This window comes from Rhinoraja longicauda, chromosome 10 (genome assembly GCF_053455715.1).
Source record: "Rhinoraja longicauda isolate Sanriku21f chromosome 10, sRhiLon1.1, whole genome shotgun sequence".
NCBI classification, from domain to species: Eukaryota; Metazoa; Chordata; class Chondrichthyes; order Rajiformes; family Arhynchobatidae; genus Rhinoraja; species Rhinoraja longicauda.
The window spans coordinates 36850818-36866018 of NC_135962.1; the positions used below are offsets into that span (position 1 = coordinate 36850818).

General features: G+C 37.7%; 2 protein-coding genes across 6 annotated transcripts in view; one reads left to right on the forward strand and one right to left on the reverse strand.

Annotated features, from left to right (window-relative positions):
- Nucleotides 1-15201, forward strand: part of gmfb (glia maturation factor, beta) — a 449169-nt gene that overhangs the window by 346005 nt on the left and 87963 nt on the right. The gene's annotated exons all lie outside the window — the stretch shown is intronic.
- Nucleotides 1-15201, reverse strand: part of samd4a (sterile alpha motif domain containing 4A) — a 112166-nt gene that overhangs the window by 62462 nt on the left and 34503 nt on the right. For 3 of the 5 annotated variants that reach the window (XM_078406660.1, XM_078406659.1, XM_078406661.1), the window contains exons 3-4: nucleotides 13454-13969; nucleotides 1577-1840 (exon numbers count right to left, since the gene is read on the reverse strand). In XM_078406660.1, coding sequence (XP_078262786.1) covers nucleotides 1577-1840; nucleotides 13454-13969 — 780 coding nt within the window. The remainder of the gene's footprint in view (nucleotides 1-1576; nucleotides 1841-13453; nucleotides 13970-15201) is intronic. The other 2 variants (XM_078406663.1, XM_078406662.1) reach the window with 1 other exon arrangement.

Genomic DNA, 15201 nt, shown 5'->3' on the forward strand with positions numbered 1-15201 from the left:
TTTCTGAACAGGTGAATGCTAGTCACAGAGGGAATGTAATGAAGATGCACTAAATGACAACTTAGTTGCATAAAGAAAGACTAAACACCAGAGTTTAGAACGAGGAATTTTCTCTTTGAAATTAAAAAAAATCCTAGTGTCATCAAAAGCATCCATGCAAAATCCTTGCATAGATGCTTTTGATGACACTAGGATTTTTGTTCTGCCCAACGAGCTGAGAATGAGCTTTCAGTTTCAGAATATGGAGCAGGCCATTCAGGAATGCCACAGGCATAACTTTCTGTAATTGTAGTTTAGCAAGTCTCTGGAATCCTGTGCACGTGTAAGTTAAAGATTGCATTCAAAACAGAGAGATAGATTTCTGTATTTTAGGAGAATAATGCATTAAAATGGAGTTGAGGTACATGGTCTGCCATTATCTTGATGAATGGTGGAGCAGGCTTAAAAGGGCAGGTGGCTTGGTCCTGCTCCTAAATCTTATGCATTGATTATCTGAAGCCCAAAATAATCAGCACTTGCATGCTGGTGAAAGTCACTGTCATTCTGTCCAATTTTTCAGACCCAAAAATGACATTTACTTGTTTACTTAAGCATAGCTCTTGTAATACCAACAGAATATAGCATACCTCTGGTTACAATGTATGTCTGAATTTAATGCAGAAAGAAATAGTGCACTTCAGCATGTTTCATTGCTCCTCAATGCAGGTCTTTCTTCCACAATAGAAACACTCAAATTCATATTCCTAATAATATAGTTTGATCTGAGACTCAAGCTTCAAACCATTTGGGTAGTTTTATTAACTGTCACATTAAAGCAATAAGCACCCATAAGTTCCACCTTAGCTTCATAAATGTTATCATGTGAATAAACTTTAATGCAAGTTTGCACAATTAATACAATTACATCAAGTTGCTTTCAGCTATTTTGTTGAGATGGTTTACACCACCAGAATGACTCTCCTCAATTTTATTTTCAGTCTGCCCACAATTTTGTGCTGGATTTTATCATAAACTAGGGATCTTATCCTCAAGAATAAAAGTCTAACTTCCATAAACTTGTTTTTCTAGACCTGCTGAACTAGACAATTGATACTATCGATTTCACAATTTTTGCATAGTTATCTGTATAAAATGCTCTCTTTGTTCTATCCCATCTGTTAGAATTTTGAGATATATTAAACACTTTGGCCACAAAAATAATCTCATGTTCTTATCTGATACTGTGGAGATGATTGAAAAATAAATATTATTAATGAATCAAAAGATAGTCACCATAAGTTACTTAAAAAATGCTTTGCTTGGAATGTCCTTCACCGACATCTCTTTAACTATCTTAAATTGAGCTCGAGACAAATGTCCAGTAAATTATCAAAATATGGCAACAGATTATATGTACTTCATAGATATCCAAATGAATATTACAGTGAAAAACCTTAGTATGCAGAATTCCCCATTGCATCAAGAAACACAACAGATCAGCGATGATGATGAAACAAGAACATTACCTCTCCATTTTGGATTTTATTTGCAGCTATATACTGTTTTCAGGAACACCATTCTAAGAACAGTTACCCACCTTTCATGCCACTGCTCTCTTCTTGGAATGTGTTACGTGTCACTGCTTGATCTTCAAGATGTTCACTCCCACCGCTACCAGAAGAAGCAACACTACTCTGTGGGGAGAGAGGGGCATGGACTGATGGAATACACTGAGGTCCTCTTGCTCGCAGGTCTTCATGAGACATCCATCCATGACCTAGAGGCTGATTTGGCACATTGATTGGTGGGGTAAGAGATACTGAACGCTTCAGAGGACTGTGGTGTGTCTGACCTGAGAGAACTAGAAAACATATTATAACATATAATAGTTATTTATTGAAGGCAATCATGTGTCAAAGTCTAATATCCAAAACCTACCAAATAGGGCAGCATTAAACAAGTTTTCTTGCCATTATTAAGATTGTTATGAAGTTCCAATGTTGAAACTACCTCACATTTAGATCTAGGTTTTTATTGTCTTATTTACAATTTCATATACACGTGACATCCTAAGCCCAGAAATTGGATAGTTTAAATTATATAAACTATTCTTGGTTTTGAACTCAAGGATGCACCATTATTTAAAAACTGAAAATCAATTTACTTAAGAATCATTACTACAATTGAACAGTAAATAAAAATAAACTACTACTTGCATGGAGATAGTAGAACCCTAACTGTTGCTGTGATATTTCAGTCCATGCCAAACTCTTATATGTTCCACATGTATTCAAAGTCTAAAAAGAGTGCTTTCTCTCAGGTTGAAGATGGTAAAATTGATCAACAGATGTGTCATATAGCTGTACAGCATGGACACAACCCTTCAGCCCATCATGTCTGTGCCAACTAAGTTAGCATTCTGGATAGTCCCATTCGCCTGCATTTGTCTCATAGCCCTCTAAACCATTTCTATGGTTCAAAGGTCTTTTGAAATTCATAAATGTTTCCACTTCTAAAAGCTTCCTATGGCAGTTAATTCCAGATATGGACTACTCCCTGACTGAAAAGATTGCCCCTTTAGTCGCCTCTCATGTTCAGCCTGCGTCTTCTAGTTTTAGAATCCTCTACCCTAAGAAGACTGAAAGTTCACTTTGTTCATTTCCCTCATGATCTTGTACACCTCAACAAGATCATTCCCCAGACTCTTAAGCTTCAAAGAAAGATGTCCCGGCCTATCCCCGTAACTCAAAGCCTGCAAATCCAGGTAATCCTGATGAAGATCCTACTTCCCTGCCAAACATTAAATTGCTCCAAACCTTGCTCTCCCAATCCATTTTGCCACCTCACATCTCCAGAGCCATCCACATCCCTCTTTCTGCTTTCTTGCAAACAAATTCTCTCTCCAATAATTTCCCCCAACTTCTACCCCCTCCCTCCCTCATATTCCCTCCGCCCTCCTCTATCCCTAAACACCCCCCCCCCCCCACTACCGTCCCTCCTTAAGATAAACAAAGCAATGCAAAAGAGAGTCCAAGATTTCTGTTTCACGTTCACAGGCAATCTTTGGAAACATTTAACTGAAAATAACACCAACATAAAACATCAACAAATTTATGTAAATTTCCAGATTTTAGACAATGGAAACTATGAACAGTTAAGAGTTGTATTTTAAAATGAAAACAACACAATTGGCTAAATTAACATATAGGTTAATACACATTCTTTTCCATTATTTTCCATTATTTTCTATCTTGTAGCCAAAATGTTACGCGAATAAACATGGAAGTGAAATGAAGAGCTTTTATTTCTAGCTGCTGAGAAAGCTGCTTGTCATTAGCTTTCAAGTTTGAACAAAGCAGCATTCATCATTATTTCAGCAAATAAGCCAACTCTAAGTGGTCATCCATAACTGAAATCTATGCAATCCTGTTGTCTTTTACTCATGATTGGTTGTTTTCCATTAAAGAATATTGGTTGTTGGTGGAACATTGGTGCTATTGGTTGTTTTCCATTAAAGAATATTGAATGCACATATACCAAATTTAATCTGCGTAAATGGAGCAAGGAGCAAGACATTGTTATTTTTCAGATAATCATTATTGGCAAGAAAAATGCTAAAATCTAATAAATACATGTACCCAAGAGAGAGTTAAAAGTAAAAAACTGTACAGCACAAAAGCTGGCCCTTTGGCCCAACTTATCCATGTCAATCAAGATGCCCATCTAAGATAGTTTCATTTGCCCGTGTTTGGCTTATATCCCTCCAAACATTTCCTGTCCATGTACCTGTCCAAATATCTTTTTAACTTTGCAATGTATCTGCCACAACCACTTCTTCCAACAGCTCATATCATATACACATCACCCTCTGTATGAAGACGATGCCCCCTCAGATCCCATTTAAATCCTTCCTTTTCACCTTAAACCCATCCCCTCAGGTTTTTGACTCCCCTTCCCTGGGAAAAAGACTATGCATTCACCTTATTTATGTCCTTTGACTTCATACACCAGTATCACGCTTCAGTCTCTTATGCTCAACATTTTGCACAACTGCAACATACTCAAATACTCAAAGCCCTGACTGATGAAGACCAGCATGCCAAATATTCTTTGCACCACCCTGTCCATCTGTGACATTATTTTCAAGGAACTATTCACTTGTCAACCTTACCCTTATCCCTAACAGGAACACGTTGCCCTGTACTCTTGCTATCTTACTTTTAAACCCCTCCCACTTGCCAGCCATCCATTACCTGCCAACGGACTTTCCCAATCAACCTTAAAAGTTCTTGCCTCATACCTCCAATATTGGCCTTGTCCCAAATTAGCATACTAACTTGTGGACCAATGCTATATTTCTTGCTAACAGTTATAAAACTAGCAGAGTTAGAAACAAGAGTCAGGACTATTCAATTGTGATTCCACCCTCTACAGTGTCTACAGATAGTTTCCACACTATATCTACCCTTATAGCCACCAAATCATTACTACCAGTATACTCACCTACCACACTCCCCACTCTTAATCCACTTTTAATTTGGTTGGTATTCTATTTAGAAAAAGTCTTTAATCATCTGGCATGTTAATTACTCATTTAAACACACTCTTCTCATCTTCTACCTAACTGTTCTTTCAGCTAAACAAGTTCAATGGTTTCTTATTTCTTTAAAGTGGTATTTAACAAAATACACATTCCTTTTTTGCATCTAAGTATTTCTAATTCGAAAATCAGGTTAAACAATCACCCCAAACGATGGGGGAGAGGGAGGACAACAGTTGAGGAGTTGAATTAAGATATTATTCTTGAATCTTTCTTGTCGATATCTTTAATTTGCAACCCAACATTCCCCTTATTTGTTATGTTTAATTCCTATTTCCCTCTTCCCATCACTCATTCGTAGCTGATAATTAATAACTACCTGCACAACAAAGCTATTCCTTGGAACCATTTTTCTTTGCTGAATTTCTTCCAATCTTTTCCTTATTCATAGAATTCAGAATTTAAAAATATTATTATTTTCAATTTCTTCATGCTTGCGCCATCCAAAGGAAATCTTCCTTGGTACCAGTGCATTTTCATGCTTAGATGTGTTCTCAACAGCAATGTTGCTGCTGTTGCCAACCAATGCCTTATATTTTAAATTTTATTAAAAATCCTTCCATTGCCAAGCCTATCAATGGGATTACATCAGACAGCATTTCTTTGCTACTCTTAATTTTATGGAAAATAAGCAATCCTCATTTGTGATTTGAGAAACCGATGCGATTCATAAATGAGTTTATTGTCATGTACACCAGGGTAGAATGAAATTCTTTGTTCATATGAAGCTCACAGAGTAAACAGTATACATGATAAATACTGCAATAAATAAGAGTATAAAAATAGCAGGATGGTGCATGTGCAAAAGTATAATAATAGAATAACTGACTATGGTAGAGTTAAGGGGAAGGAACTGGGTATGCAAGAAATGATTGGTTCAGGAGTCGGAAAGCAGTGGGGAAGAAGCATTTCCGAGCTATTAAGCTCTTCTTTCTTCTCCCACTGAGTTACTCCAGCATTTTGTGTTTGCCTTCAATTTAAACCAGCATCTGCAGTTTTTTTTCTTGAACATGGATAGGTGATATTTTGGGTTGGGAACCTTCTTCAGATTGATTGTAGGTGGGGGAAAGAATGTTGGAAGAAAGATGGAGAAGGACAAAGCCTGGCAGGTAGATGGATATAGGTGAAGGGGATTTTTGATATGCAGATGGTTCGACAAAGGTCACAGATGAAAAATTACGCGTGAGATTAAAGAATTGAAGAATTTTAAATTGTGAAGCTAGAGGAACGAGTGTAGGTGAAAGGTGAGAAGGGGGGAGAAATGTTTTTTTAGTTTAGAGATACAGAGTGGAACAGGCCATTCGGCCCACCGAGTCTGCACTGATCAGCGATCCCCGCACATTAACACTATCCTACACACACTAGGGACAATTTACACATACACCGAGCCAATTAACCTACAAACCTGTACTGATATGATATATGATATGATATGATATGATATCTTTGGAATGTGGGAGGAAACCGAAGATCTCGGAGAAAACCTACGCAGTCGCGGGGAGAATGTACAAACTCCATACAGACAGCACCCATAGTCAGGATTGAACCCGGGTCTCTGGTGCTGCAAGTGCTGTAAGGCAGCAACTTGACTGCTGCGCCACCGTGGCCGCCCGAATATAGCTTGATTTATTTCATCGACGATGATAAATAGGACAGAGTTCGCTGTTTTGAGACTTGACGACCGTGTATATTTTGTCCGGTGTTACCGTGGTATTCTTCATTGTATTATTAGACCCGAGATAGAGTCACAGAGTCATACAGCACTGAAACAGACCTTTTGGCCCAACTTGTCAACGCCGCCCAAGATGCCCCATCTCCAACAGTCCCAGCTGCCATCCCTCTAAACCTTTCCTATCCATGTACCTGTCTAAATGAAGAGATGAATAATTCCTTCAGTCCCAGCTTGTTTCCTTTAGTATCGATTACTCTAATTCCATGTAGACAGCTTACTAATGTAAGAAGCATCGATTAGTTAATAAAAATAAAATTTTACACCCTTCACAATCTTGGATTCAATACTTGTATTAAAATTTTGTATTTAATAGATGTCTATCACATAAATCATTGTACTTCAATTGAAAATATTTTGGTCAAACATCAAAATCATATGTATTAGAACTAAACACAGGAGCAAGCAGGAATAAAAATTATAATCATAATCAAAGTAACACTGAAATAATTTGGAATATTTTTGAAAAGGCCTGCTTTCCTTTTTAATTTACTATTTATTACCAATGAGGTCTTACATCAGAAAAACAAACCACAGGACCATTTGTTTACAATATCTTCAAAACAATATTGTTCCCATACCTGCTTATCTTAAAAATTAAGGAACCAAATTTGCCAGTATGTTTCTGAGCAATGACAATCAAGTCAAGTAACTCTTCGAATATAATTAAGGATGACCCTTTCTAGAAAGGGAACGCACGGTTTAAAAATGAGGCCATGACTTCCAATCAAAAAAATAAAACCTCTTTCCTCAATTTGACTGGTTTTTAAATTTGGTTTCAATCTACAAAAAGTTTGCACAAGTGCAGGTGACAAAAAGATTGAAAGAAACAAAGCAACAATGTGGTGGACACAGTGGAAAATCATTTTCCCCATTAGAATTAATTTTTATTTGGAAAATAATATGCATGCTAAACAGACTCGTAGTATGATAAACGTCACAGCAACATTTTGCAGCAAACCATTTGGGCCAGAACGTGCTGCCTGTGGTGAACTGCCATTGCTCAATACATTTATTCATACTAATTTAGGACAACCTTTCTCAGAACTTCAAATGCAAATTTGCTGCTCAAAAGTATTCTAAAACAAAATTAAGGGACAAAGAGAGTGCAGATGTTGTAATCTTGAGGGGAAAATGCCTAGTGCTGGAGAAACTCGGGGATGGGGGTTGGGGTTAGACACCATTTGGGGGAAACAGACAGACAACATTGAGTCTGAGGAGGGGTCCCCAACCTAGAATGTTGTCAGTCCATTGCCCCCCACAGATGCTGCCTGACCCGCTGAGTTCCTACGGCAGGTTGCTTATTGCATCAAGAGGCGTTATACAATGGCAGGACCTATTCTGATGTAGATACGTTAGAGATACAGAACAGGCTCTTCAGCCTTTCAACTCTGACCAGCAATAGTACATCAGCACTATCCTACATACTGGGGATAATTTACAATTTTACTGAAGCCAATTAACCTACAAATCTGTGCATCTTTGGAGAGTGGGAGAAAACCAGAGCACCCAGAGAAAACCCACATGGTCAAAGGGAGAACGTATAAACTCTGTACAGACAACACCCGTAACCAGGATTGAACTCGGGTCTCTAGTGCGTAATGTCATTGAGTTGGGAGGCTAGAACAAATGCTGCTCCCAAATTAACTGGAAAAACTGACAGCAGGCTGAATCATGCCTACTGGCTTTGCCAGTTGCTATTCAGTAACATTCAGAAATTAATATAATTTTTAACAGTTTTATTTTGCTATACATACAAATACAAAGCAAAAAACATTTATACAAAGCAGTCAAGGAAAATAGATATATCCTTCATCCCAATTCAAATGAATAAGCTTCCTGTTCCAAGCCTAACCATTGTGGAGTTGCAGCCAGTTTGTGCTCTGCTGTTGGATTTGTGTGAAATCCATTGCCAATGGACAGCTGGGAGACCTCTCACAAAGCTTGACCAACAACTTCAATTTTCCAATTTCAGGTAACCCTACCTCCTGTGTGATTTCTTCTCCCTTCCCCCACCCACTCTCTTTCCGATCCTCTTCCTGCCTCCCATTTTTGTCATCCCTACCGCCTCATCACCACTTTTGTCCCCGTCATGGTACCATCCATACTTCTCCCACCTCCCCCCATCTGGTTCTGCTTCCATCTGCCCATCTCTCCCCGAAGGGTTCCCATTGTCATCTTCCTTATTTCTCAGAATTCAGCAGTCGTGGTCTTTTATGTAGATACAAGGATCTGCAGATGCTGGAATCTTGGGCAATCTGGAGTAACTGCGGATCAGGCTGCTGTGGAGGGAACAGATAGGTGATGTTTCAGGTTGCGCCTCCTCTTCAGACTAATTAATTCCCTCCACAAATGTTGCCTGTCCTGCAGAGTTGCTCCAACACTATATTTTTTAGCTTTTTATGTTTCTGCTTATCTCTCTTCAGCAGCTTTCTTCACCTTCACCCTCTACTCCATGGCTCCGTTTGCCTTTGTAATTTCTTTGCCTCCATCTATCACCCACCTGTTTCTGTCTCCCAAATCCATTTTTCCCCTTCCTTCTACCTCTACCTGGCTCCAGCTGCCTGTCATCTTTCACCCTTCCACTGTCCACCAATCACTCATTGGGCCGTCTTGCCACTGGTCCTCCCTTTATATTGGCTATTTTCACTCTCCTCTGAGTTCTGATTCGGGGTTGCGACCCAAAACTTTGACAATTCTTTTCCTCACTCAGAGGCTGCTTGACCTGGTGAATTCCTCTAGCATGTTGTTTGTTCCAGATTCCAGCAATTAGCAGTCGCTCATGTTTCTTGGTCCCGTTTCACAGAATACTTTCTACAATTGGTGAACTTCTTATTTACACTGGAGAAACAAGTCTGTAGATGTTGTAATCTTGAGCAAAAAACAAGTTGCTGGAAGATCTCAGCAGGTCACACAGCATTTGTGGAGGGAAATGGATAGGCGATGGTTTGGGTCAGGATCCTTCTTCAAGTCTTGAAGGTCCTGACCTAAATCGCCATCTATCCGTTTCCATCCACAGATGATGTTCAACCACTGAGTTCTTCCAGTAGCTTGCTTTTTGCTTCTTATTTACATTGTTTTACATCGACAGTTTAAATTCTAATTTGCAGTCAGTTCTCTGCTAAATTCAGTGATTCCTCAACGTGTTACAAGCATAGAATTTCATTTACATCAAGAACAAATGTAATATTTTTGGGCATTTCAAACTATGTGTTTAACATGTCAGAGACACAGGAAAACAAAATATGATTTTAAAAAAAAAAATTGTGTGGAGACAAGATGCAGAAGTGAAATACTTGGGGATTTTCCAATTTTGTTAAAAAATGAAAATCAGTTTTATTATTGACAGAAATCTTATAAATAATCACACTTTTCATTCAGAACAAACCAATAAACAGTCTGTCAAGAGTATTTACTCTAGAGAAAATTGCCTTGACAAATTCAATGTTTTCTCGTTGTTACTGTCCTTGGAACAAAAAAGTCTTAGTCTTTTTACTTCAGAAATCAAGTGAACCTCAGCAAATCAATGCTACATTTGATCATTTCCAAAGCACACACTGTACTCTAGGTATTTAAATCCCTTCTTAGTACACATTTTAAGTAAATAGTTCCAACATTTCTCAGATGCAAATTCCATTCTCTCCAAAAATAAAGAGTAAATGCTGAGCAATTCTAACAAGTTATTAAAAAGATTTATTAAGTTAAAATATTTTACTCAAACAGTGATGATCTTTCAAATATTTGTATTAGAAAACTTTTTCCATTTCAACATTAATACCAGTCGCTCCAGGTGTGCCTGACTGCTTCAAACAAGCCACTGTATGGATTATATCAATAATTACTTCAGAGAGATGAATGCATCCGATCTATTCTACAGTGGTATGTAGGTTAATTGGCTGGGTAAATGTAAAAAAAAAAATAAAAAATAAAAAAAAAATAAAAAAAATTGTCCCTAGTGGGTGTAGGATAGTGTTAATGTACGGGGATCATTGGGCGGCACAGACTTGGAGGGCCGAAAAGGCCTGTTTCCGGCTGTATATATATGATATGATATGATATGATAAAATATTACAATTTTCAAACATTTCACAGTATATATAAGTCACAGCAGGCAAGTTATTTTCTATATTATGGTGAGGACTAGATTGAATTTGGGATGAAGATTTGTCCCGAAGATAAATGTTGGTCTAAACTCACTTGGGTTTTGAAGAGTGCAAGACAATTTTGTGCGCATGAAATCATAAGAACAGTGTACAGAATTAATGCTGAGAAGCTGCTTTCTCATGTTAATGATCCTGTATTTTATTTGGGAGGGGAGTTATTGTCCAGAGCAACAACTCAGTATTTCAACACCTAGGGCCTTGTGGAAGTCCATTCACACCATAATCAACTGCATTACACACATCAGTTCTTACTGCACCAATAAATTCTATCAGATTATTTCAATATAGTTTGCCTGGTTTTCTTCCAAATTACTATTAATATTGTCCTGGATTAATGTTTCTAAATGTCTGTACCACCATTGAGGCAAAACTGTTTGATGTGTATTTGCTGGATATGATCTTGTTGGCTTTTTTTGTACATAGGAGTAAAAAAAAAATGTTTTATGGCACCATCGCTGTATCCTGGTGACAACCCACTTTAAATTGAGCCAACCTTTCCAATTCCTCTGTGCTATCATTTTTTAATGTATTCAATGTTTCAACTACCGTCTCCTTCACAGTTACTCTGGAAACATCATATTTTCCGGTTATGGCAAATGCAAAGTATTCATTTAGTACTTTAATACTCCTTCACTGCACACATGCAAGTTCTCGTTTTTGTTCTTAATGAGCCCCAGTCCTCCATGTACCATCTGTTTACTATTTGTATGCCACATGAACATTTTTGTTTCCCATTTATCCTGACAACAAAGCTTTTCTCATATGCTGTCTTTTCCTCTCACACCAATTCTTTTGTAATTACTGGTATTTACAACCCAGCATTCGTCAGACATAGCCCTTCTTTGACTTCCCTTCATCTACTTCTCCTTTGTTATCCAGAGAGTTCTAGATTTATTCTTCCTTTGACCCTCATGGTAATGTGTACCAACCATACCTGACCTTTCAGTTCATTTAAGGCTTTGTTCAGAAAACACTGGGACTTAGAAGCGAAATGGATAGGGTACAAGCCTAGGTATGAACTTGTTGAATAGCGGATGCGGAGCAGACATGAGTGGCCATGTGGCCTAATGTTGTTTCCATTCATTGTTCTCAAGAACTCTTTCAAGGCTCAGCACATTTATTCAAATAATATGTTCGTAAATGAATCCAAAAATCTCCAGTTTTGTGCTGATTTAGTTAATCAAATTTGATAGGGCAGTGACTTAAGTGAGAAAAAGGAGCAAGAGATACATTAGGGGAAGGTGTAGATTTTAAAGCCATCTGATGGAAGAGGATGAAAACTATTTTTGGGATAACCTGCCGAGAAGCAATGCCTTTCGGCTCTGTAATCACAATTGAAAGAAGTCTTATAATTGAATGTTTCATGTTTTGTGACCGTTTATGCCGATTACTGAAAAGTTCAGCTGCAACAAGATTTTCATAATAAATATGATTATATGATTATAAAACAGTCAAATTAAGGGAACGTTGGGATGGACGTTTCATTTATTTGGGACATAATTCACGCTCTAACATCCAGCTGGTTGCTTGATGTAAAACAACAGGGTGCTTGAACAACGTTGGAAGTGAAACTCAAGCTGGACATGGCACAAAGTAAACCCTAGTGAAAGAGCACTTGCAGAACCATTGATTCAGTCACCAGTCCTTAAATCTACTTTCGCCATCACGCATCCTGTCACAAATTCATCGTATATTCCAAAATGCTTGGGCAAATCCAATTTGCTTTAGAAGTAACCAATGCCAACTGTTTCTATCATCACTTTTGGCAAACTGTTCGACAGATTAGATTCTCACAACAATACTACTGCAGTTTTGATGAAACCATGGCTTCCTCTTATTTCTCAAATTTGATAGGGCAGTGACTTAATATGAACTGAACTTCCAAAGTGAACTTATCCGAAGTTATCCGAACTGAACTTCCAAATAATTGACTGCAAAATTACCAATCTTGCTGTAATTAAAAATGCAATAATTGTCTATTAATGTATTTACATTATTATCGTACAAGCAGTACAACATTTAGTTTCACACAAGCAGCAGTGTTATATTTTGTCAGCTGTGGTGCTTGATGCAAACGATGCAGGATATAGTAGAGAAAACCATAGCACTTTAGAGGAGCAAGGCATTTAAGAATCTATTTGGGCTATGACACTCGATTTCCATTCCACAAATTAATCATAGGTGGAAAGGTGTGAAAGAGTGAAAAATACAATATTCATGCTTTTTTTTGCAATAACCAGAAGATTCAATTTACTGGGCGAGAAAAATATCAAAACACAAATATTTATCTTTGTACTTTTCCTGTAACATTTTGGAAAGGTCAACTATAACTTTAGATGCAATGAACACAATAAATCCTTGCCTGCTTCTTACTCAGGAAATCCAAGTGTATGATTAATGACTGTGGGACAGGGTGGCTTTCAAATTGTTGGAATTTCAAACTGTGGAAGTGAAAGTCCTGTACCTATAATTCCAAACCACATCCCAAGACCGGAAATAAAAAAATGCCGACCATCTTCCAGAGACGCAAGGAACCGCAGATGCCGGAAACGAGCAAAAAAAACAACAACAAAGTGCTGGAGGAACTCAGCTGGCCAGGCAACATCAGTGAATAGAATGCACAGTCGACCTTCGGGTTTGGACCCTTCTTCACGCAAATTAAAGGCCTCAGCCTGAAACACTGCCTGCCTGTTCCTTCCCCAGATGCTGCCTGACTCAGAGTTCCTCGTGCACTTTGTGTTTTGTACAACCATCATCCAATTAAATTTTTAAATTTTGCCATCCAAGGTGTTTCAGTTTAAAAAAAAAAAATCTTCCACCATAATGGTAAAACTGCATTTGATGTAATTACTCTGCATATATTGCATATTATCGTTTTCTTTTAAGAACAAGTAACGTAAAACTGATGATTTATCTGATGTATACTAGCAGTTTTTAAAAAAAGGAAAAAAAATTACATCAGAAGGTACTTTTTGTACTTACTTGTGGATGTGCTAGTCCCAATAGTGTTGATAGTTGTAGGTACAGATGTAGAAGAATAAAGTGGTAAATGTCCATTCTCATAAGCCTGACTCTTCTCTGGCCAGTTCGAAGCAGACACACAAATCCCCGAATCACGTAAGCTCTGCCAACCATTGAGCTTGTCATCAGAGTTCTGTCTTTGGTGATAATGAAGAGTTTGCCCAAAATCCATCGAGTCATGGCGTGCTCTGCTCTGGTTTCCATAACCAGAGGTGCGATCCTCTAAATGGTTAAGCCACATTGCTAGTGCATTTCGGTCCTCCAGTGAGGTGGCAGGATGAATCAAAGCATAGGATAAGAGTTGCCTACTTTCTTCTATGTGCTGATTGTTTTCAATAGAATGAGCCAGAATTTTAGGTAATAGCTTCATATACTCTATTTTTGCTTCAATATTGCCTGGCTTCAGCAATGGAAGATGGGTCAGCAACAACACCATTACTTTGTCCTTGGATTCTTGATGCCATTGATTAATGAATACTGCAAAAACAAAGATGAAAGCACGAAAACATTAAGTTTAATTCATTTAGGTCCTTTGTGTCATTCCAGTTTAGTTAGAAACTTGGAAATGCCAACTATCAATCCATAAGTTTCAATTAGGACTATTTAGTTATTTATTCTCATACATTACATTAAACATTACACCTATATCAATCACTTCAGGTTATTTATCTCACTATGACATTAAACACGAAGTAAAGGGATAAAAGGAACTTGTATTCTACTGTAATGCAGAACATGTGACTTGTAATGGCATCCTGTGCGTCTCGGTGCACTAAAGAACACCCAAATTTTGCTTGCATTGAGGCAAGTTTGCAGTAATGATAATAACTCGCTTCAAGTGATGCTTGTTTATTGTTGACAACATGCCATACAGTACATGGGTTAATCCAACACATTTAAGTTTTTGTGGTGCAGGCCTGGCAGAATTTTCATACTGATGAATTTTATTCCTGTTAATATCCTCCACACATTTTTCATCCCTCTTTAATATGTTACATACGTTTTCCAGTGAAATCAATAGGTTTAGAGGGCGCATCAGACATTGGGCCCTGGTGGATTTCAAGAGAGTCCAGGAAATGGGGATCAGTGGGTTTCAAGAGCGCGCAGTAAATTGGTTTCTAGTGGGTTTTAAGTGAGCATGGGAAATGGCACCACGGTGGTTTTCAAGAGAGCACGGGTAATGGGGGGGCTAGTGGGTTTAATGCAAGCACAGGAAATATCAGCTGGTCTCCAAGATACCAAACCAATGAGATTTCCAAATAATAGGATAGTTGATACTCATTATTCTACAGTGCTCCATAGGTAACATGTAACATATATCAAAGATAATGAAATAACCATTTGAACCCCAAGTTACTTTTCATCAAATTGGAATGTAGTTTCATGTTGTTTGGAGAGCAATCTATTCACACTTCACTTACAGCAGGCTTATCTGTACAATTGGAGGGAAACTGGATAATTCACATTTAAAAAACAATGTCCTCCAAATTATTGCAGCATTAAAAGATAATCAGTGGGCTTAGATTGTTTTAAGCTTCTGAAACTAAAGTGACCGCAAAACACAATAATTCTGATATTGTTTGCCTTAACACACACTGATGTATTAAACTTAAAAGTACTGTTGTTTAATTCAACGACAAAATAATATTTCATAATAAATTCTTACAATGATAAAAAGTGGTGGGTTGCTGGATATCAGAAAATAAAGT